This window comes from Eupeodes corollae, chromosome 1 (assembly GCF_945859685.1).
Source record: "Eupeodes corollae chromosome 1, idEupCoro1.1, whole genome shotgun sequence".
NCBI lineage: Eukaryota > Metazoa > Arthropoda > Insecta > Diptera > Syrphidae > Eupeodes > Eupeodes corollae.
This window is the reverse complement of record NC_079147.1, coordinates 110,167,665-110,191,353: the sequence shown is the minus strand read 5'-3', so window position 1 is coordinate 110,191,353 and position 23,689 is coordinate 110,167,665. Positions and strand designations below refer to the sequence as shown.

Genomic DNA, 23,689 nt, shown 5'->3' with positions numbered 1-23,689 from the left:
TTTAGATGGCACAGTCAGGGAAGGACACACTTAACCCAGTTTAATAGCAATTGTGATGCTACATACATTTTGAGTCTTTCTTCTTAGCTCAATAAATCCAGTTCGAGTCTCTTACGAATCATGAAAAAACTGTTTATGTTGATATGTTTTAGATCGTTTATATCGTTATATAGGGCCCGTCAAGTAATTTTTTTTTTGAAAAGCTATAAAAACACGAAGTGTAGCTTTGCCTTCCTGTTAAAACCAAATGTTGCCAATAGCCTGCTCTTCATTTTTTGTGAACACAAATTCGTTCAACAGGCAATTGACTGTAACTGCCACTCATTTTAGAAGAAAAAAGGCCCAATTATGCCTCTGGACCAAAATCCGTACCAAACAGGGTCTCGTTTTGATTGTATCGGCTTTTCAATGTAAGCGTGCGGGTTCTTTAAGCCCTAAATGCGACAATTTTGCTTGTTTACATGCCCTCTAAGACCAAAATAAGCTTCATGAAAAGATGATTTTTTTGCCAAAATTGGCATCTTCTTTAAGCGTTGCTCCCAGTATTGTTCAAGCTGTTGTTTTCTTATCATGTGCGATATTATGATTAAAAAAAAGTTTATAAAGTTTGTTGGAAATTAAATTGAATTAAAAAACCACAGTGTGGTTAATAAGGCCAACACCATGTTTTCTCGATTGCATTTTTTTGTTTTATTTTTTTTATTTTGAAGGTTAAAATGTCTAAACAAAGTCCAAAACAACGGAAGACATGATGAAAGCCATATCTGCAATAGAAAACAAAAAAAGGGTTCTTTGAAGGGGACCAAAACTTATAATGTTTCGAGAACCACACTGAGGGGATTGGCGGCAAAAAAAGAAGTACCGTTAGAAGAAGTGGTCAGCGCCAAACTAGGAAGAAAGCCTATTTTTCTCCTGAATTACAAGAGTAACTAGTGAATTACTTTTTGGAAATGAAAAAAAAGAAACTATTCTGCCTAACAATTAACCACATTAGGTCCTTAGCTTTCCAGCTTACCATTAAGAACAGAATTCCAAATCCATTTTCTATTACCAGAGAAGTTGCATGCAAGGACTGGCTTCGTTTGTTCCTTCGACACTATCCATCATCGTCGTTCCTTCAGCCGACTGGAACATAATTAGCAAGAGCTTCCGGATTTTCGAAGGAAAACGTCGCCATTTTTTCGACAAACTGGAATTGCTTATGAACAAGTACCATTAACCTCTAAATAAAATATATAACGTGGATGAAACGGGCATTTCTGTTGTCCTGTCAAAAATTCCAAAAGTACTTGCGTTTAAAGATCGAAAACAAGTTGGAGCATTAACTTCAGCAGCAAAAGGTTCTTCCGTAACTTCTATATTGTGCATGTGTGCAGGAGGTTCATTTGTTCCTCCTATGTTTATCTTTCCGAGGAAAAGAGATAACCCCCAGTTAATGAAGATTGCGCCACCAGGCTCCATATATTCAAATCATCCATCCAGATGGGTGCAAACTAGCTTATATACTAGATGGTTCAAGCACTTTTTGGAATTGGTCAAACCATCCTCATCATCACCGGTGCTGCTTATAAAGGATGGGCATGCAAGTCATACCAGGAATATAGAAATTGTGGACCATGCAAGAACAAATTATGTGCACATTCTATCGATTTCTCCGCATTCATAAATTGGGCCATAAAATACAGCCACTTGACAAGACCTTTATGGGAGCCTTAAAAAAGAACTTGACTGAGGAAATTCGACGATATGTTATCAATAACACAACAGCCTTAACCCACTTCGACATAATTGAGCTATTCGGTCGAGCCTTCCTTAAGAATCAAACTGGCAGTTAATGGTTTTTCGACGACAGGAATACGTCCATTTAATAAAAAAGTCTTTTAAGACCAAAATTTTTAGGTATCAGAAGAAATTGATATAACAGAAACTCAACCTAATGTGGACAATCCTGCGTCTAACAAACCATGTCATATCGAGGGTAAGATTCATATGGAGCCATCAACTTAAGCTGGAATAAGATTTATTTCGGAAATAATGAAATGCAGACCAAAACCTACAAATGAACCGGAATTGCAAGCTCCTGGAACTATTTCTAAGAAGAGTCTTCTTCATCAGAAAGCAATGAAAGCAATTTTATTATAGACCAAGGTTCCCATCCAAGCCCCGATAAAAGTAATCAGGAAGATGCTAAACGCATCTATTGCTTGAGCTTATACTCGGATGATAAGGATGGCGAGACTTGGGTACAATGTGTTGTGTGTTCATTCATTAAAAGTATTAAGTTACTTTCCCGAGACCGCTTTAGTAACGTCATCCGTATAGACAATCACTCTGAAACCCTCCGCATCCAGGATTTCATTTACTACCAGGTTCCAGAGGAGAGGGGATAGAACACCACCTTGTGGCGTCCCTCTACTAACGTATCTTCTAGCAGAAGAATTGCCAGTTTTGTGTTAACTATTCTCCTAGTCAGCATTAAATGATTTAACTCCTCAAATACTCTACAGTCAGAGATTTCAGTGCAAATGTGCCCACGTTGTTAAGAGCCCCTGCGATGCCAAGGAAAGCAACGATAGTGAAATCTCTATGATTGAGTGAGTATTCGATGATGCATACTTATGTGTGTAACGCCGTTTCCGCTGATTTGGCTTTTCAAAACAGACAGAAGTCCTGTATCAATATATGCCGTTCAATGGGTATCAATCAATCTTTCATAAGGTACTTACTTGGCACTAAATGTTCTAAAATTGTTTTCAGAAAAACAAACCAAAAGCTTGAATACAATTTGTTTACAAAAATCCTTAAATAATTTGAATTCTTGAAAGGACATATTTTTTAAAACTTCAATAACCGTACCTAGAATCATTTAACAACTAGGAATTTCAAAATTTTTGATTTGATGTGCCTTAAATATAATAATGTGCATAATGGTGCCTTGAGAACGATGATAAAGGTGCAGTTGTGCAAATGAATGGGTGCTAAAATGTTATGTATATTGTACAAGAGAAAATGTGATTGAATCATATGTATTTTTGAATATCAAAACCGAAAAAAATCAAGATTTTTGTACATAAGCTTAGGTACTAAAAAAAAGTTCTTTCTAATTTTCCAAATTCTCTACCCAATAAAAATAAGCTTCTAATTGACTATAATTACAAAAGGTTTTGAAAAAAAAAGAACACAAACACAACATAATGGATATACCGCAACAAACTAACCTCTGTTTCGATGATTTTTTCAATATATTCAACAGTTCGGAATTGAGGTCGTCCAGTTAATGGACACGGAACCTCTTCTGTTCGTCGTACAACTTTTTCATCAAGGACCTTTTCCCTTTCGCGAACAACAATTGGCCCCTGACTTGATTTAATAGCAATTTTTGGAAAAATAACTATCTGCTATAAGAATAATAAAATTTAAATATTTATATATATTTTTTTTCTTTTAAATAAATTCATAATGGATAAATAGTAAAAAAAAGTAAACGATATAAATAAACAAGAGTATAGAAATAGTGGAAGATAATAATGACAAATTTATCGACAATAATTGAATATCAGAAATAAGTCTATTAAGTTTCATTTTGCACTTTGAAAAATCTTATTTCATAGTGAATCACCATCATGATGATGATTGTTGTTAAAATCTATAGTTTCGGTATTATATAGATGTTTTGCATAAGGTGGTTCAAAAAATTAAATTGGTTGAATCTTGCAAAGATTTATTTGGAATTTTAATGATTTTATGTTTTTATTTAAGTTGACAACATTATAACATTTAAATAAAAAGATTTATATGATGAAATAGTTACAGGGGTCATGTCCTCCCACCCCTCTGAGAGATCATTTTTTTTTTTTCATTTTCGTAAGATTTTTTTTGCTAGAAATTCTACTTTTAACTGAGCAATTGACCAAGAACATACTATGGATTGGAAAATCTAGGCTAATTCTAATCGCTCAACACAAATTCATAACCAGGGTAGGCCCTTAAGCTAATGCAGTGAAGTTGTATAAGTAAAGATTTCATCGAGAGATTTTATAGTTATTTAAAGATATTAACCAAAAACAGGTTTACTGTCATAAACCGCTTAAATCTCTGTTTTCACACAATTTATAATTTAGACAAACTTAGTAATTCTTCTCTTTTCTCTGGTAGAAAGTAAATATTCAGGTTGTTAAAAAATAACCTAGAATCACAGGTCAACAATTTGATATTCAGTTGCCTTTAAATTTCTGAAATTCTTTTACAATTATAGGTTATTTTTGTTTATGCACATAAAAAGTACAAAGCTTTCTTAAAGTGGGTTGTTTCTTTTAAAATTGATTTTCTGTTGAAAAAAATTTAAGATCTTACAAGATTAAAGAAATCTGCTTTTTGAAGTGAATTTGCTTTGCGTACTCTATTTTGTTAAACAATTTAACAAAATAGTAAAAGTGACACTTTTCTTACACTAATGGCGTCTTACACTACCTTGAACGTCGAACTTGTCGATTTGTAGAAGCTGAGTAAGGTCAATGATTCTTGAGAATTTTCTATTGATGAGTCCTAAAACTAAAGGACGTTCTTCCCTCTATCTTTCCAGAATCATCACATTTCCCAAATAAACAAGTTCAACAAGCCAAAGTTTATGTTGCCGACTCCCAACCCACCTCCCACGTTGTAATGGCGAAAAAGCTAGACAACGCTCCTCTCTCCGGTGATCCTTCTCACCCTAGATAACCTAGCTCAATTGATGTTTACCGATCCCAATCATTTCCTTACATATCAGAATGATGATCTTAACATAAACTGACTCGCTATCCTATCTCTTAATTTCCAACCGCTAGCTTATCTCGACTCTAAAAAAGACTCGTGCCGATGATCAGCCTGGCTGGGGGCCCAATTCAAAAATAGCTCAGTCTCTAACGGAGTATCCGGATAACCTGACGAACTCCAGATTAACTATGCTTATCTGTATATGCGAATCTCTGTACAGACGGACATCTCTTTCTCTTTCTTCGCAACCAAAGATGAATACAAACAAAAAAGATATGAATGATGAGACCGGTATCTCTTCAAGACCGGGAGGCAGTTTGGCGTCAAAACCTCTTGCCGTATCTCCTGCGGCCAACACAAAGAGTAGTGCAATTCATGGACCCTCCTCTGCTGTTGGTAGCAACGAGAGTGGGAAGGTAGCGATACCTAATTCCAGTAGTGGCAGGGTTGGGAATAATGGCCCTACCACTACTACTGAGAGTACATTCAACAATGGAAAGGGGAAACTGTCAAAAAGCCTATGCAGACAAAGGCGGCAAGCTGCGAAAATCCTAAAGTCCTCTGGTGCATCATTGGAGGCTGAAAGGACACCACAGTAAACCGCTCGCGTTTGCAAACAGTTTTCTTGCTGCAACAAGGACCAGTAAAGACTCTACGTCTATACGTGAAATGTCTCTTGAGGGGGCCATACCGACACCAAAATGGCCTCGTGTGCACAACACAAGCACTCCCCTCAATCCCATCAAGAACTTAGCCAGCTTCAGTGACGACACGAAGGGCAAAGTCGTGGTTGCGGTCATTGACAGGAGTGATGATGATGACACAATATCAGCTGATCGTTGCGGCAGCTGGTCAAGGTTTTATACCGATGGTTCAAAAACAAAAGAAGGGGTTGGTGGAGGTGTGTACTCTGAACGACTGAAATTAAGTCTCTCATTCCGCCTTCCCAATCATTGTAGCGTGTTCCAGGCGGGAGTTTTGGCGATAAAAGAAGTCTTGTCTTGGCTCAAAGAAAACGTGATATCAACATCTGATATCTGTATTTTTTCAGATAGTCAGGCTGCTATCAAATCTCTGGACTCTGTGTCTACAAATTCTAACAGCCTATAACTGTCGATCATCTCTTATGGAGATGACACAACAGTTTAATATTCACCTTTGCTGGGTCCCGGGCCATAGAGACATTCAGTAAGGTAGATGAACTCGGCTGGAACGGTACAGTGCAGCCCATCCTACCACGTTTGGCTCACACTGGCAAACTAATCGCTACTTGTAAACTGTTGCTAATGCAAGAACTTATGAAGAAGGCAAACACCAGGTGGAACAACATCACCACGTGTCAGGTCACAAAAAACATATGCCGAACACTTGATTAAAAATATTCAACGTGCTTGCTGTCTCTTAGCAGATCACGTAGTCGATAATAGCTGTCATAACCGGACGCTGTCGTATTCTCAAATGACTTTTGCAGAAGCTGTATGGGCGAGGAAGAGGAGGGAATAATTCTTAATCATCGCTGTACATGCCCTGCTCTGGCTCAAAAACACAAGAATTAGGATTATAAGGAGAATTCTGCATTACTAGCGACTGGCAAGTTTCTACCCACTATCAGTGAACAAACCGAATACGCCCTCTCGTTGGTAAGCAAATGGACGAGGAACTGTGGGCTGACAGTCAATCCAGTTAAAACAGAACTAGTGCTATTTGCAAACAAGCGCAATATACCTGATTTTAAAATACCTTCAATTGAAGGCTGCCCTCTTAAAATCTCTGATCACGTAAAGTATCTCGGTGTGATCTTAGATATAAAACTAAACTGGGACCTGAACACCAAAGATAGATTAAAAAAGGCATCAATTGCCTTTTACTCCTGCAATAGAATTTTCAGGAAAAACTGGGGACCAATCCCTAAAATTATCAGATGGATGTATTCTGCAATAATTAGACAATACTAACCTATGGTAATTTGGTATGGTTGAAAGCTTTAGAAAAGAGCACGAACCTGCAAGCTTTGACAAAAATTCAAAGACTTGCGTGCACTGGCATTACGGGAGCAATAAGATCCACTCCAACTGCGGGAATGGAAGTTATACTCAATCTAATTCCCCTAGACCACCTTGTTGAAGAATCTGCGGCCAAAAGTGCCCTGAGGCTTAGTCAAACTAAAGTCTGGATAAACAGTTCCATAGGACATGCCCAGATCCTTCATAAAGTAATGGGTCATAGTACTACAACAGACTATAAAATACCCGAACTTGATTTTCATAAACCATTCCAGGTTGCCATCCCAAGCAGAGAGGAATGGATGGATAATATACCATACTCCAGTGAGGCGTCAATAGCTATCTATGCTGATGGCTATTAAATGGACACTGGTGTAGGGGTAGGCTTCTATTCTGAATCTTCCAAGGTAACCGCCTCGCTTAGGCGTCCAAACTGCAGTAGCGTCTTCCAAGCGGAGGTCTTGGCAGTGACAACAGCTGCTAAAAAGGTATCAATGATGGCGATACCACGAGCTGATATCACCTTTTACATTGATAGCCAAGCGGCAATAAAAGTAGTTACTGCAACTGAGGTAAAATCAAAGTTCGTTTTATGCTGCCGCGAAGAGCTTAAGGTTCTTGGCGCACAGCACAACATTTGACTCTGCTGGGTCCCAGGCCACAACGATATACTAGGCAACGAGAAAGCCGATGAACTAGCAAGATTAGGGTCAATGCTTCACGTAAGCGAAGCTCAGCTAGTTACAACCCTAACAGTTATTTAAAACAGGAAATCTCAAAAAGTATAACTATCAAGGCCGATGAAAGGTGTGACCTTCTTGCCACCTGCGGCACTACAAGAAAGATCTGGACTTGTTTTAATAAACAAAGAACGGAAAGAATTATGCAGCTACACAATGGATCACTTCAATCTCTTGTAAGTATAATCACCGGACATAATCTGTTAGGTTTTTAATGTGAAAAAGATGAGAATCAGTTCAGATGATCTATGCGGAGTATGCGGTGACGAAGAGGTTCATGAAGACACTCCGCACTTTTTGTGTCACTGTCCCGCACTCTCCCATCAAAGGAAGAAACTGCTTGGCAACAATTTCTTCGGGGATTTAGAAGAACTCTCTAGTACGCCAGGTACTAATATTCTGAACGCCGTCAAAGCCTCTAAATGGATTGACTAACTGAACACATAGGTTTTTCTTATTAGTTGAGTAGCAATACTCACGGGTATCACAATGGATCTGTATTGATCTAAGTGTGACGGTAAAGACATCAACTGTCAGCCCCTCAACCTAACCTAACCTAACCTAACCTAACATAGAAGAATTCTTCTTTAAAATTACTCCAAACTTGTTTCTTTGTCCTTATTTGTTTTTTTCTATGGGGGTACAGTTCTGGAGCAGTTCAAAAATATTTTTTGTTGGATTGAAAGAAGTCAAGACTTAAGAAAATTTAATAAAATTTATAGTTTCGTTTTTTTTTTAATCAAAATATTTGTATGGTGCTTAGTTTAACGCTTAGTAACGCGAATTAGCTTAAAAACTTAAATTCCAAGTTTGATCTCAATCAACCCAAAGGTTTTGGCTGTAGGGGCGGGGACAGACGTGCGGAATAGTGGGACCCGTTTTTTTAGACTTCTCTACCATCGAAATGTCAAGTTTGTTTAAAATCTCAACACTTGCCATATTTGTAGTACCTATGTGTTTCAGTTAAATAATATAATTACTAAAAGTGTCACTTCAATATGTGATGTATGTAGGTACGAGCACGTAAGCGTATAAGCTTAAAATTCACAATATGTTATTTTAATTTTGTCAGCCTCCTTTACAAACCATTATAAAATATTTTCAAGCAGTCCCCAAAACCTCGTCTTTATGTTAAGTGTATGACTGACCGGACCCCATCCCCCTGATTAAAAGTTTGGATTCACCCTTGCGGACGGTATTGCTGTTAGGGATAGGAAGCTCCTAATCAATTAGTTTGAGGCTACTTTTTTCCAAGGGCGCCACAGACATAGCTTCTCGTGTGAGGCCAAGTACCGATTATCTTCGGGATTGCTGCCAGGAGCGCGAATGATTTCAGCCCTCTGTTTTATTCTTTCATCCGCTTCTCCTAAATGTATGACGGACAAGCTTAGGTCACCGAAGAATATTCTAGTTTTCGACAAGGGACAGGGAACGTAGTAAGTAGTAGTACGAGCCGAATATTCCGGGGTAACGGTCTAAGAGAATATCGGACAAGCCCAGCAAGACACCTCAAAATGTAAACTACGACTTATTGTTATCTATGCAATAACAAACAAAAACCAGCTAACCATGACATGACAGACAAAGTTGTGTCGCTCCCAAGTACATGGTTTATTTTTGTAATATTTCTTGCGTTAAGTTTTGCGTTCGAATGCAAAGAAGAACCGGAACAATACAATTTGTGAACATATTCTCGATACATTAAGTATTTCCAAGGAAAATAGACTTTTGTCTAATCATTTTGACAAAAAGTGGAAATCAGCTGGATTGAGAAATGACAGATTTCGCCTGAAGTACAAAGAATGGTTGAAATTTACCAGTTTTAAATTAGAATGTTGCAATTATAATGATAATTATGAAGGAATGGATCAGCAGCACTCTAAGAGTGAAAGACCAAAACAATATGTTGCTGAATGCACACCTTAATCTGAACGCTTAAAAGTCGTGCTATTTTCGAGTCCAGAACTACACCAAAACTTATGCATATACGACCCAAATAGATTCACCTTCCAGTGAAATCCACATAGTTGCCGATGTTATACAAGAAGGAATATAGCGTCCCCATACTGCTAAAAAATTTAAGATATTACTGAAGAAGTTTAATCAAATTCGGCAACACACCAATGTGGAGGCACTTTCTTTATACATTGATACAAAACTCACGAGGTCACATATTGTATCCGTCAATTTATAGTTTAGCAAAAGCTAAAAAAGAGTGCTTTCTGCCTGAAGATTCAAATTGTTTGGAAGAATTAAGTGCTTTCATTAATATAAAGGATAGAGTTTTAAGAATATGGTTTAAAACATTTACATGCTTGAATTAAGGCACTTTAATTCTTTTTAAACAAAGGTCACAGACTTATCGTACGAAAATAGGCTGTAATTTTCAAATTTGTTTCAAATCGGAAATGGGTTCAATTGTATACAAACCAAAACCTGGCCTTGGAAAAACACATGAAGGCAATACTGAGCTTTGAAAATGATAGGCGATAAAACTATAACCGAAACAATTACGTCACTCGAACACTGCCGCTATGTTTCATGCCTTTCGTTGTTCTACCGATATTTTTACAGTATTCTGTTGAATTAGCCAGTTGCATTCCCTCTTCAAACAATTCAGTCGGAATACTCGTACTTCTAGGAATACACAGCAGTTAAACCTTGAGCTCAATTTCCGAAGAATTTCAAGAATGTGGAATGTTTCACCCAGTTTTGATTTTCCCATCATTTTGATATTCAAAACTTTAAGCCCAATTTGTATTGGTATCTTCTATTTATTGCTTTCCTGTTTTCCTAAAGCTCGCACTGTGTTTAAAATTTAAACATGTTGAGGGTATAAATAAACCCTTGAAACCCGTAAATCATAAAACAAAAATAGACAACTGATACTGTAGCTGCACAACGGTAACCCAATGCCAATCTGTGTTCACAAATTTTTGGCAATATGCCAATAGGACAACTCTCTGAGGAAAGTCAATAGGCTTGGAAAAAAGAGTGCAAACATTTCTGAATTTTTCATATAAGAACAAATTCTAGGATTAGCTCTGAAAGAGACCTGTTAAATATATGCTTTTGATAACATTAGATCCTTTCATAGATTCTTTTCGATAAAAACCCTTAAACAATCTAACTTTGATTGCATCGCGAGTCCTCCCATTTTAAGTAGGAAAACCTAATTCAGCCGCAAACGCAAGCTAGCGAACAAACTAGGATGATAGTAATTTGAATTTTGAACCCTAAGGTCTTAATACACGTCGTAAATTATATATACCTAATGTATCTTAAAAGTTCTAACTCTTATTTTTTAAGGTATTGTTCATGTCATGCGTTCTAAAAATACACTTTTAATCCTTGAAATTTCAATTAAATGTTTCTAAATTCAGTTTGGTTTTTTAAAGTTTCATCTTCTCTTTAAAAAGAAATATGTATGTAAGTCTTTGAGCAATACCAGACACACACGATACATTATCCCACCAAGACATTCTAACACTTTTCAAGGCTAATTTTCAAATGAAATATATTATAAAAAAAAACTTTACTTCTATCCTTATCAAAGTTTGTTTTTATATCTGAAATCGATGCTCAACTAAACTTCATTTACAAATATTTTATTCATTCGTTTCAAAATAAGGACGAATTTCGCTGTAACACATTACTGACCCACAAAATCCATTTAATATACTTTCGATCTAAATATTTATGAGAGAATTATATGCACATTTGTATATATATGTATATTCATGCATAACTAGAAGCACATGCACGTGCACAGTACGTATACAATATTATAGCTAGACCTAGAAACTCAAGCTTGACCATTACAGTTTTATAGGGAAATTGAAAAAGCCTGCAATTGATTTAATCCAATTTGAGTGCATTTTCATTTCAGAATGTACTCCCTTCAACAAATTTATTACTATTCGGCACGATTCTGTACTTTTTTTAAAATAGTTTTTTTTTTTTAGATTAAACTGTTTTACTCGATTGGTAGGAAATGTTTTATCTTCTTAATTAAGTTCGAACTCATGAAAGGATTTCACGGATATTTTATTTTGGATTTTATGTAAAAGGATAAAATGTCACAAATCAAAGTCATGTCAAATATGTACAATATTTGTCCACGTCTACTTGACTTTCGTCATAAACTTAAGTAAATGTAGATACTCGTTTAAGGTACTCTGAAGTCTGAATTGACATGACTATTTAATCATTCGTTAATGAATTTAAAAAAAAATTAATTGAAAATATATACACAAATGTACATATATAAATATATTTTATTGAAAATAATATAGACTACTCAGAAAAATAAGAAATAAGTAGTATCGGTCTAGGAGAACTAAAGGGTTTATTCAATTGGCGCGAGTAGATTTTGGCGCTCTGTGGCGGCCATTTTGTTTTGGTGACATCTGTAAAATCTTTTGTTTATTATTCAGTTGTTTATGCCAAATCATCATGGCAAGTTGCACTATTAAACATGACGTTCAAATGATAATACTTTATTATCAAAATGAGTGTTCGTTACGGCAAATATTTTGCGTCGGGACTTGGGCCTACACCCGTACAAAATCCAACTGACGCAAGAGCTCAGAGCTCATGACCATAGACAACGCAGTTTGTTCGCTGACTGGGCTTCGCTTCGTTTGGAAGAGGACGCCCAATTTCGGTTGACAAATCATTTTTAGTAACGAGACGCGTTTTTGGATGAAGTATTAACAAACAAAATTGCGTGTATGGGACGAAACCAACCCACGCGAGGTTCATCAGGTGATAATGCATTCTCAAAAAGTTACCGTTAGGTGTGGATTTTTAAGCGTCCGTACTTTTTTTGAAAACGATGCTAGTCAGGAGGGCACCGGCAACAGAAACTATGATAACTAATTTCTTATGGCCCAAATTGAACCGTATGAACCTAGACGACATGTGGTTCCAGCAGGACAGCGTGCCACACAGAAAAACGCTACGATTGACATTTTGCATTAATGATTTGAGGGTAACGTTTTTTATGGCAGTGGTGATGTGAATTGGCCACCAAGGCCAAGGTGATTTAACCCTGCTAGACTTTTTCCTGTGAGGTTTCTTGAAGTCGCAGGTCTATGCAAATAAACCACAATCGACCGATGCCCTAAAGTTAAACATAATTTAGAATAAATAGACCAGAACGTCGTGGACATCCTAAGCAGTTTAAAACAACCTGATTTAATCTTATAAAGATTAGATTTCTTCCTGGAAAAAAGTTAATTTGCTGAATAGATTTGAAAGGTGTTTCAAGTTTAAGATGTGATTTTTATCCATAGCTGGGAAAGACAGAGTGTGGTAAGGAATTTCACATTCACGTAGTACGGCTAAAGAACGAATCTTTATATTTGACAGTACGACTGAAGTTGGGCTCGAGGGTTTACTGAAGACCATTTCTAGAAGCGCGAGTATCACAGTTTTACTGTTTAAGAGGAGAAATTCAGCTTACTATTTCTCTTAAGCTTAAACCATTAAAGTAGAGGTGAAAAAGGGTGCTCTACGTTCCATACTGTTCAAAAGGCTTCAGTTAAGTTGCAGGAACACCAGCAAAGAGGATTGGAGTTATATTCAAGCTTCGAACGTATGGAAGTCTTGTAGATAAAAGTCAGCTCAGAAGGGGAGACAAATTTCTTGCATCACCTTAATAAAGCCCAAACAGGTTTCGGATTTTTTGTCGGCATTGCAAAAGTCTCATTGATTTCGCAAAACATTTTATTGGATTAGAAGTTGCAGACAGGAGATCATTAATACAAATGAAAAAGAGTGTTGGACATAGAACAGAGCCCTGATCTCTTAGAATTATTGCCATATTACGGAGAAGATTGGTCCCATAGAATCAACAAAATCTTCAAGCACAGCCGGTGTCATAACACTCACTCGCAGCGTTGAACTGGCGGCGAATTTCCTACAAAGAGATAAGCTTTTTCACTAGCGTATTTGATGGTATGGAAGTGCACGTCTAAAATGAATCTCCATAACCAACTGGATGTTGTAAAAGACTGTTTCAAACGTTCCAAGTTAGACAAAACGTATCAAACAAAAATCCTAAAAGAATTGTCTTGAGGGCGTTGTATCATCAATGAAACCTTAAAATTACTACTATGTTTTATTGAAGGTTAGCTATTTAAGGCTACTATACTCACATGCTCATTAAAGCTTGCCATCAAAATTGTTTTTACATGGAGGTTTTTTGGAAGAGATCTAGGGCAATTTAATTCGAAGAAGGCAAGTTGTTATGAGAAAGTGGAATAACGTTTGCTTTAAGAAAACATTTACTTATAGTACTTTAAAAAAAAAACTTTTCATACAATTTTTCTGATGGAACTCTAAACTTATGTCAAAATGCATTAATATGTAAAAAGAAATTGAATATTATTGTAAAACTTTAAGCTATATTTAAATGGAGGCGGATTCAAATTCTGCTAGTGAACCAAAAATACAAAATTTTTGTGAAGTGCTTGGTCTAAATCTAATGTTTAATTGAGTTCGCTCCAATAATGACAATTTTACTTCTTGGTATAACAACTAAGCCATCATTTTTAGCTTGTCCGAGAAATAAAAATGTCACTCGGATATCAGGCCAACATTTCAAGTGCATATTACTAACAAAACCTTTCAATGTCAAACAAGACAAGGTCCTTGAAGGAATTGTGCGGAGCTCCTACGTCAACACTAGACGCATTATCTTTCAAAAAACTATCTGAAATGACAATGACATAATCGGAAGAATTCAGTGTGATGTCAATAAGGCTTTTTGTGAGTATTGAGTTAGAGGCGTCTCAAATACAATAAACGGTTAAAAAGTATATGCTGTCATCAAGAAAGGAACTACAACACCCACGTCTCGGTTATAATGTCAGCATCGACAGACGTCTACCTAGCAACCGTTATGAACACAGAAAACAACACCAGCGCTAAGATCAAATGAAGAATTACTCTTCCTAACCGCTGTTTTTTTGGGCAAAGAAAGCAATTGGATAGATATACCGTGCACACTGTACATGCACTATAACCAAAGCTGATGAAAGCAACTTGGGGCGTTTCGAGAGAAAAGTTCTTCAAATGATCTAAGGTAACGTATGCATAGAAGTTGTGGAGTGAAGGACAAGATGGAACGACGAGCTGTACAGGCTGTACAGCGAGGTAGACTTAGCCGGAAAGATGGCTGGGTCACGTAGAGCGCATGAACTTGACAGCGCAATAGAGGAAGACCGCGGATCAGGTGGCGCGCAGAAGTAGACAGTGCCCTTACCCAACTTGGATTGTGCAATTGGAGACATTTAGCTAAGGACCGAGAGCTAAATAAAGAAGCTTGTTAGGTGAAGCCCTAGTTCAGTAAGTAAATCTAGATAACTATAGCGTGAGTTAAAGTCATTGGGAATTTGAAACCGTTAAAATCATTTCTTCAAAATTTGTTTGTTTTATGTCTTAAAGTAAAGAGGAGTGTATTTATACCCAAACGTTTTACAGAGCGAAATATTACAGTTCGAAACTTTAATGAGCGATTTTCGGAAGAAAGCTGAGTAATAATTTCGGATAGGCCCAAACAGTACGTAGTGAAATGTGAAACCTTAACTTATTATTTACTGATATCTGAAGCCTTCAAATTTCAGCAACAATCAAACATGTTTTAATAACAAATTGGTTTTTGCGTCGTCGTGTTAAAAGCTGAAACATTGAATGCCTGATATGTCAGAGAAGTATATTAAATTCTACACAGTTTATGATTCCCCATTTTAATGTTGTTAACTTTTTGGAAGTAATCATCTTAGGTGATATTTCATAATCGTTCTCTTTCTCTATAAACATGAACATTATAGAGACAGCTTTTGTCAAAACGGCTTTCAGTTTATATAAATATCGTTTTTTCAGGCTATAAGTGTCTACAGTTGAATGAGCTTCTCAAATGATGTATTCAAAAAATCTAGATCTGGTTCAACTTGATTCGTAGAAGATACATCAGGGCCGGATTGAGGGCAGGGTAACCGGGCGTGATTATTTAATTATATTAATCTTAAATAACATTATTTTTGTTCACTCCAAACAGGCAATCAGTGAAATATCAAAATCATATTACAATGCTACAAATATTAATGGCAAAAACAATGGGATGCAGGCTCAAACCTTGTTGTGGTCATTCTCTGAATTTAGTGGGAAAGGCCAATTTTTAGTCTTGAAAAAGCTCAGCAACACTCGTTGACTTTGTCGAGCTGAAGCTACGAAAGCCTTAGTCAACGGCTATTCGGAAATTGAAAAAGCTCTTACCAGCATATCTTCCAATAAAGAACAAAAAGACAATGAAGCAACGCACTTTCTACAGTGGTCTCGAAACCGCTGCATCATTTTGGAACGATATCCTGGAGCGATTTAACGCAACAAAAAAAATGTTGCAAGACCCGAAAACGATTCAAATCTGTGACGCAAGAAAAAATACAAAGTATCCGCCTTCATCCCAGTGATTCACCAGCTATCCGTTTCTCTTACTGAAAGATTGCATGCCTATGAAGCTCTGCGTTCGAGGTTTGGGTTCCTAAATCACATCGAGAAGATGGATGATGAAAATTTGCACGCTGCAGCACAGTCATTGGTAAAAGTGTATGCGAATGATTTAGAGCCTAGTCTTCGTTATGAGTAGGTTCAATTTGTGTCTTTGATTGGCTCAAACAAAAAGGATTATGGAACAGATCAACGGCCGAACTATTTTACTACCAAATTCTCGAAAGTCAAAATTTCAGTGCTACATTCCAAAACGTGTATTTGCATTGAGAATGTATTTAGTTTTGATTGTAAAAAATTGCACTGGGATGCTCTCATTTTGAAAAATGAAATTTATAAAAATAGGCTTCGAACCACCATGGGACGAAACCGTCTATCGAAGCTTTCTCTCCTGAGCATTGAAAGGATTTACTCCGAGAACTGGATTTCAACAAAATCATCAACGATTTGTCGGCGAAAAAAACTCGAAACGTTCCGTTCGTCAATTCAAAATTTAATTTCAGATAATTTTTTGTCCGTTTTTATTTATATGTATGTTTTTGTTCAATACTAAAGTAATCTGCTTGGTTTCACAATTAATTTATTTATTGAAAAACTCGAGTGAAAAAAATGGTTTACTTTTTTTTGAAAATAATTTGTTGCGAAGGAGCCTCGTCCTAAACCTTATTGCGCCGAGGCCTCTGGACCTCTAATTCCGGCCCTGCCATTCACTTCCAAAACCCTTACAAAAATTGAAGCTTTAAAGGTTGAAAACAAGCTCTAATTCCACGGGACAAGAGTGTTTAAGCTCATTTGTTTCAAATGGCCCACATTAAATAGGAAAATCCTGTGTTTTTATAAGATGGCAGCTAAATTGTAGTTATTTCAGGGAAATACAAGTCTAACTCCGTGGCAGGAATAATTTTCTTTTTTTTTTAAATTCAAAGTGAAGAAATTTTGTTAGTAACAGTATTTTCTTTTTTTTTAATATTTATTTTAATTTAATTACACTCATGCAACCATTTTGTGTTAATATTAAAAAACAAATGTTATATTTTATCTGTCCTACTTAATTAGATATTAATTTAATTTTTCACATGCGGTGTCAAAATCATACCTGATGAGATTGTGTCTCCTCCAAAAGATCGTCTGCCATTTTACTCATATTTTTAATGACATCTTGTGCCTGGACTGCGCCTTGTTCAAGTGACTTGAGTCTAGCTGCTCTCCACGCTGCTCTTTTTTCGGCACTAAGCAAAAATAAAATTAAATTTTTAGTTATTTTTATTCCATTAAAAATAATATTAAACATATTTTGATCACTTTTTTTTTGTCACAGAAAAAGATAAAAATGCAAATCACCAAAAACAAAATTCGAATAGAAAAATCGAAGAAAAAAAAATAAAATATTTACAAAATTTTCATTCACCACTACACACTAGGTATAGATACATATACAAGTATATCAACTGAATACATGTGCAGACGAATTTTTGAACAATAAATTTAAGCAATTTTGGAATTTATAAAAATTGTAAAAAAGAAATCAACTTACTTCTGTTGCGCCTTAGTTAGACGAGTCGCGGTCAAAGTCGTCGAAGCATCAACTTGACTCGTATTCGAATTCGAATCGGGTGTTGACGTTGAGCTTTCTTCAAGTAGTCGGGCGCGTTTTTCAGCATTTGCTGTGCGAACAGGTATACGACTTGTTACCGGAAGCTGTGTCGTGTCTAGCTGTAGTTGGGGTGGTGCAAATACTGGTACCTTAATCTTGGGCTTTGGCAACAATGATGGCTTGTTCAATGGGGACTTAGAACTAGCTGACCCCGAGCCTTGAGATGGAATTGTTGATGATGTGCTTCTTGATGCTGTTGTTGTTTCAGAGGTGGTTGTACTATGTGCACTAGTTTTGTTTTATTTTTTAAATTTGATTTTGAATTTATTGAAGTTTTGATTGTCGAATTCAATTGGAACCACATTTTTGATGAGCCAATTGAAATTGTGTATATTTGTGTGTGTTTGTGTGTAGAGTGTGTAGATTTTTAAATTTATGGAACATTGTAAGAAAAGTGCCCAAAGAAATTCAAAAAATATAGAAAAAAAAGTAAAAAAAAGGAAATAGTAAATATTGTAGCTTAAAAATTGAATCCTTTATTTCGGTGAAAGTTTTTTGTTTTGATGAATCTCATTGATGTTGAGGGTTGAGAGGTCTGGCTGATGGTATGATGATGGTTAGTTACAGGAAGTTTAGATTTGTTTTCACAGAAATTGCAGATGATATGTTTACATGGGAGGATGATGTACAGTGGGGTATGTAATGCAAAAATTGTAACACATAAAGCATGCTCTAGAGAACTTCTATTTCATTAAACTTTTTTTGTAATCTGTTCCAATATTTTTTTTAAACGATTGATGATTTTAACAATGCAAAAATATCTGTAGTTTTTGTTATTACTTAATCAATAAGGAATTGGAAATGATTTATGTATTTTCCAGCTTAAGAATTTTTTTAATTTTAGTGGGGGCTTAACCCCTTAATACTTAAATACTAACTTAAATGTTAACCTATAACTATAGTTGAAGTGGGTCAAAAAGAATTTGAGGTTATAGGTGCTAATTTTGAAATCAAATGAACTTGGATTCGAATTAACCTACCGAATCATATAGGTTAAGGTGACATGAGTTGGTAAATAGAAATGGCGAAGAACAGTATGTCAGCAATTTCTTTCCGGTCCTGTAATGAGTTGAGATTTAACAGACGAAGATGATCACGATAAGGGGGTAAGATGAAAAGATTTTCTCCCAAGGAAGGTATTTAAGAAATCCTCATTGGATGTTTTCTATTCTTGATGTGTTATCTTGATATGGAGACTATATCTGGGTCACATATTCAAGTAGACGTCGGAAAATGGCATGGAAAGCGATCGGGTAACGTAAGGGTTTCGACCATCTTTTAACAAAACCTAATGCAGAGCTGCGCAAAAACATATGAGCAGTGTCCTAGCTACAATATTAAAATTGTCCTGGGAGATTTTAACGCCGAGCTAGGAAGGGCAGACGACAAGAACATGGTAGCCAGTACACGATTTCATATCTCAACATCCATAAAAGACCTTGGAGTTCTGCAGATTAATCTACTGTAAAATAGATTTAACATATTAGGATCGAGCATCATAGATGCCCGAACCTCCAGAGGAGCTTACATCGACTCAAAATATTATCCGTTGTAGCCAAGGTAGCATTATCGGTTTCCAAACCCAAGGCAAAACACGGAGATGCTGGGAGAAAATACAACGGCTACATTCGCAAGAGATCCCCAAATCCTGTTCTGAACGAGTCTCAAGTAACCTCTTTAGAAGTTATCTACCACCAACAAAATGTATCGAGACCCAGTGGCAACATTCTTAAGATGGAATCAGAAAAACTGCCTCTGACGTTCTGGGTATCAACAACCACCCACGGGAAACCCTTGATTTAATGAAGAATGTCGACAGGTAAATACAGCCAAACAAAAGGCACGCAAAGCGGAGCTGCAAAGAAGGACGAGAGCTGATCACGAGCTCTCCAGAAGAGGAGAGAATAACTCCGACTTCTCAGAAAGGAGCTAGGAAACGATCTGGATGGAGAAGTTTGTTAGTTGGCGTCATAGTTCATACAGGAATTTGGCGCCAACTTAAGTAGGTAAGTAATGCAGAATTGGCCTTGTGAATTATTTTGTCAATGTGAAGTAAAAATTTCAGTTCAAGGTCACATAAAAGGCGGAGTTTTGGTATACCGTGTTGGGAAAGCACTTTTTCATGAAAGAATGACTCTTGGGGTATTTGTCAAATTCTCACAAGAGACAGGTTTATTTGCACAGACAGGGATTTAACCCACGACCTTTTGCGTGACAGTTCGACCATCATTTCAAGGGTACAACCATGGATTGCACTGATTTTGAAAAATTTCTAATCATCAGCGTGAAGGGATATTTGACAATATTTAATGACCAGGTCAATGTCATTAAGGATAAAGAGGAAAGAACCTAAATGACTACCTTGGGGAACACCAGAAGTGGAAAGAATAGGATTGGGTTAAGCGGATCTAATCCATTTTAGGAAAAGAAGTTCAAAAGCTAAAGAGGAGAGTTTGAAGACTATAAGACTTGATAGACGCATTGAAAGAGAAAAGGAAAATGGCAGGAAGATCATCAGGGTTCGGAGTGAACTTATTATTTAGTTGAGAAAATTTGTGTTCAATGGCTGATGGAGAAATGCAATCGGGGCAGAAAGGATCCAACGAAGAATTCGGTAAATACTTAAACTAGGTCTGATCTGGTCTAAGGAAAACTTGTGAGAATACATTTTTAAAATGTATCGCCATTTGAAGTTTCTTTAATGAGGCAATAACTGAAAGAAGGATTAGGGATCATTGATACGGTTAGCTTGAGTTTTATGTACTTAAAAAAAGTCAGTTGGGTATTGAGAGCGTAAAAATATTACCCACAGTTTGTTCCTTTGGTTGCGCAGCTTTCTAAGTTTTATACGGTTTTTGATTCTTATAATGCTGTCAAGTTCAGATTTTAGTAAGCTTATTATACGCTGCCGTCGCGTCGGTAGTCGACATCCGAAGATGAAGAACAAGGACAAGAATCTAAAAATGAATATGAAAAGCTGAAACAATACTTCTTGAATTATACTGTTTCGAAAGGTAATTTTTAACCCAACGAAGAAGAAATTTATCAATACTAAATGAAAGTATTTTCGATGAGAGAGCTTGATGATAAACTCTTTCAAATGCTCTTGAATTATGAAGTACAATAATCTTACTTTCTCGAAAACGGTGTCAAAATTTTTGTCCACTCTTAGGTGAGATAAACCATTAGATCACCAGTGAAAGACAGACTGCCGGTCATTAAGAAGCTTTCGTTTTTCAAGATATTACTTAGGCTGAAAATTTATCAGCGGTTCCATGGTCTTGGAAAGAGTTGACGTAAATGCAATCGGTCGGTTTTTAGATGGGTTAGAGTTAAGCTGGGAAAATGCTGCTTTTCATCCACTGAAAAAGAGACCTGTAGAATAAGACAGATAAAAAACTTAGGCAGTGGTTTTGTCAGCATTGAAGATCTTTAAGTAATCTAGCATAGCAGCTGTAAGAGTCCAAAAGAAGATTCGTTCCATAGAATCGTTTCCTCTTTTAGGTACAGAAGTAGTCATGTCACTCATTGGCAGCATCGCATAAACAGCAAGCTGTGTTGCAAGCAAATTGGCTTTATCAATCGAGCTTACAAAAGAAGTGCCATTGAAGCGTAGGATCCGACACACATTTTTTAAGAAAGACCAGACATTTTTACTACCTCTAGGACTTTGCAGTATTTTTCGTCGTAATTTCTGGCAATATGTCTGTTACCGTTATTTGTGGATAGTTTGAACATATTCCGGTTTTAAACAGTGGCGTTGACTTTATAAATTCGGAAACTAAGATCTTTGATCCTAATAACTAGCTTGAATCGAACCGTGAGATTTTCACTAAGAATTAAATTTGTAACCATATATGCGCTGGAATCTACCAAGTCCTATCGAGGAAGCATGGTGACCAGTTAAAGTTCCGAAAGAAATCGTTGAGACCTTCCCAGTTGGCTTTCTCATACTGCTTTAACTTTTTCGTAGGGGTTTTCACTTTAATTTTACCATATTTATTAGGATCGGAGGTAAGAAACAAGTCAATAGTGTTGGCGGATTGAACGTCAGAAATCCTCAACAAAGACATCAACATACTTTCCTTTGAGTGTTGTCTGACCAGAATAGCGCAACCAGGTAGAATTGTGTTCATTAAAATGGCCGGTAGCAACGAACTCGCTGTGCCGAAAATGGAATACAATTCTCTGGATAGTGAAGGACAGCGCATTAAATTCGTTAGAAGTCGAATTGCTATCCAGACTTGGAACGCTGAATTTGAACCACTTATAAGTAAAATTTGTGTTCGTACACTGACCATTGTACGTTGGTAGAAGTTGAAAGACAACATCATCAGGTTCATTAACGGCTAGACCATGATGAGAAAAGAATAAAGGCACTAAGCTTGAACCGTGAAGGTCAAACCCCAAGTGGTCTGTGGTTTCACCAACCTAATTTTCGCTTAGTGCCAAAACAGCTGCCCTATTCAAAAAACCTTTCACTTTTTTAAATTTAAACAATTTAAAAGTGCACAAAATTGAAGCCAAGGTAACACAAAGACTAACTTTTTTCCTTAATTCCATCATTTCACACTAACATCCGACATGAAACATGCATTCTTCTCCTAAATCTTTCTTATTGAATTTCATTTTTCTTTCGACATCAAAATCAATTCGTAAAATCTCAATTGAAAATCACTCTTCTTACATTTTATAGTTCAATTCAAACTTCTCTGTTGGCAAACCTCAAGAGTTAGTATGGCATTTTGTTATACCTGATGGGTTGGGTATTATGGCTTAGGATGAACGACATTTAACCTTCGACTTAAATTAAAAAATAAAATAAGAAAAAATCGCAAGTGCAAGAAAATAAAAGTTTCCATTTTTTGTTTTATTTTTTTTAAACAAAACCAAAAATGGGGGTAAAAAGTTTTTTCAATTGAAAGCTTAAACGAACAAGGATGAAATAAAATAAATGAAACAACAGAAAAAGAATTTTAAAAAATAAATCTGCCAAAAACAACTCTCGTCAATTAAAATTGAAACTTGGTCCTTTCGAACAAATCAGAGCAAATAAAATGAATATAAGTAACGATGTATGTATGTATAGGTACAAGTACAAGTAACGAACTTTTGTACAACTTTAACACAAGAACAAAACTTATTCCACAGCGTCAATCGGCTTTTAATTGTTAAATGTAAGTTTTTTTTGTTTATTTATTTTAGTTTTCAAAAAAAAAAGAAGATATTTTCAAAAACAAAACAAGAGATACAATCCATTGCAAACGACGCACGGCGCGGCGGCGACGGGCGATGCTTTTATGTATTATTAAAAGCCTTTTAATTTAGAAATTAAATGCACATTGAATGATAGAAGTTTGCAATTGCAATTGACCTAGTTCCCCGAGCTCTTTACATAGGTTAGGATAGTTAAGGTTAGGTTAGATTAGGTTAGTGTATACACTTGAGGCAGTGAGGGTGAAATATTAGTAAGCAAATGAAAGCAAAAGCATGTTTTTATATAATTGTTAAATCTTTTAACGTACAAATCCAAATTTACAAACTGAAGCCCCCCAACTACACAATAATTCATCTCAATCTGACTTATATAGGTTAGGATTTGAGTCTCGAAAACAACCACCAATCAAACATTCGATGTTAGGTTTATTTTTGTTAGTTAAATTATGATTTCGATGACTTTTCATGTGACTTCGTGTCACATGAATAGGGATAAGGTTTTTTCGGTATTATTATTGACGATATTTTTCAAACCCTTAGGTTTTTTGGAAAAACCCAAAATGTGGTATGTATAAAGTTTATATTGCAAACACAAATTTTAGATTAAGTCGATAAATGTAGGTTTTCTCCAGGTTTGTGTGTCACATAAAAAGGGACACGATCTAAGCTTGAATTTAAATAAAATTGGGTGGGGCCAAAGTCCGTCGCGAACTAGGGCCTAGTGATTTACAACTCTCTACCATTCCTGTGTTGGAGGACTGTTATTAGGGATGGAGAGGACCTACAGTTTAAAGCCGAATCCAAAC

The 23,689-nt window shown here is 36.2% G+C and overlaps 1 protein-coding gene across 16 annotated transcripts in view; it reads right to left on the bottom strand.

Annotated features, from left to right (window-relative positions):
• Window positions 1–23,689, bottom strand: part of LOC129953701 (protein lap4) — a 448,072-nt gene that overhangs the window by 30,723 nt on the left and 393,660 nt on the right. For 10 of the 16 annotated variants that reach the window (XM_056067064.1, XM_056067050.1, XM_056067051.1 and 7 more), the window contains 3 exons: window positions 17,547–17,894; window positions 17,109–17,241; window positions 3,219–3,398 (listed from right to left, as the gene is read on the bottom strand). In XM_056067064.1, the coding sequence (XP_055923039.1) occupies window positions 3,219–3,398; window positions 17,109–17,241; window positions 17,547–17,894 (661 nt within the window). The remainder of the gene's footprint in view (window positions 1–3,218; window positions 3,399–17,108; window positions 17,242–17,546; window positions 17,895–23,689) is intronic. The other 6 variants (XM_056067065.1, XM_056067066.1, XM_056067056.1 and 3 more) reach the window with 4 other exon arrangements.